Raw genomic sequence first — 810 nt, forward strand, 5'->3', positions numbered from 1 at the left:
GCCCTCCGGTTACTGAGGGCTTGGTTAGAGCTGCTTACACCGACAGCTTTTATCATTTAACCCAAAACAGCACAGGCAAAGCCCTCGTGCTGCTTCATACCTTTACTTCGGGTCACTGATTTATACTTGCACGCAGGGAAAAAACAAACCTGCAAGGAAATACTGTCTCAGTTGGTGACACAGAACTGAAATGATTCCCAGCCCCTCACACACTGTCACACATGAATCGCTGCAAGCGCTCAGCCCTCTCCCCTTTGCCCCCACTCTCCCCAGGCAGGCGCCGACACACCTCAGTGCACGGGAGGCAGATGTTCAGGGTGTCAATTCGGAACCGCCAATCCCTCCCCAACCGTCTAACATCCTCTCGCTGCATCAAGGCCTCCCTGGATGGATTTGGCTTCGTTTTACCTGACATCCACCTGCAAGAGTGGGGGGTTCAGTCCAGCCTCCCTGCGATGCGAGCAGGAGCTAGTTTCTAGCAGAGTAAAGTTTGTGGCTTAAAAGACACCGTTTTTCTAAAGCTTTTCCCTTGAAAGAGACCCAGGAGCCAGCGCTCGGATCGAAGCAGCGCTGTGGCAGGCAAAAAACCAGAAGAGTTACAAGCAAATTCCACATTCAATGTTTGTTTATTTATTTGTAATACAAACGTGTGCCCAAATCTCGCCTTAAAGTTCTACCCAGATTGTTTAAAAAAAACATTCTCGCATCGTCTGACAGTTAAAAAGCGGCGTTTAAAATAAACAAGAGTTTTCAGTAGCCTGTCAAAACAAGTGACATTGTACTGCCGGAGTATCTGCAACTTCTACCAAG

General features: G+C 48.5%; 1 protein-coding gene across 1 annotated transcript in view; it reads left to right on the plus strand.

The window, feature by feature from the left end:
- The window catches only part of ITGA11 (integrin, alpha 11), a 30,094-nt gene extending 29,615 nt beyond the window's left edge, over positions 1-479 (plus strand). The window contains exon 30 of the mRNA XM_010140300.1: positions 274-479. Within this exon, the coding sequence (XP_010138602.1) occupies positions 274-479 (206 nt within the window). The remainder of the gene's footprint in view (positions 1-273) is intronic.
- Positions 480-810: the final 331 nt, after the last annotated feature.

Source organism: Buceros rhinoceros, unplaced genomic scaffold (genome assembly GCF_000710305.1).
Source record: "Buceros rhinoceros silvestris isolate BGI_N320 unplaced genomic scaffold, ASM71030v1 scaffold20747, whole genome shotgun sequence".
In the NCBI taxonomy this organism is placed as follows: domain Eukaryota; kingdom Metazoa; phylum Chordata; class Aves; order Bucerotiformes; family Bucerotidae; genus Buceros; species Buceros rhinoceros.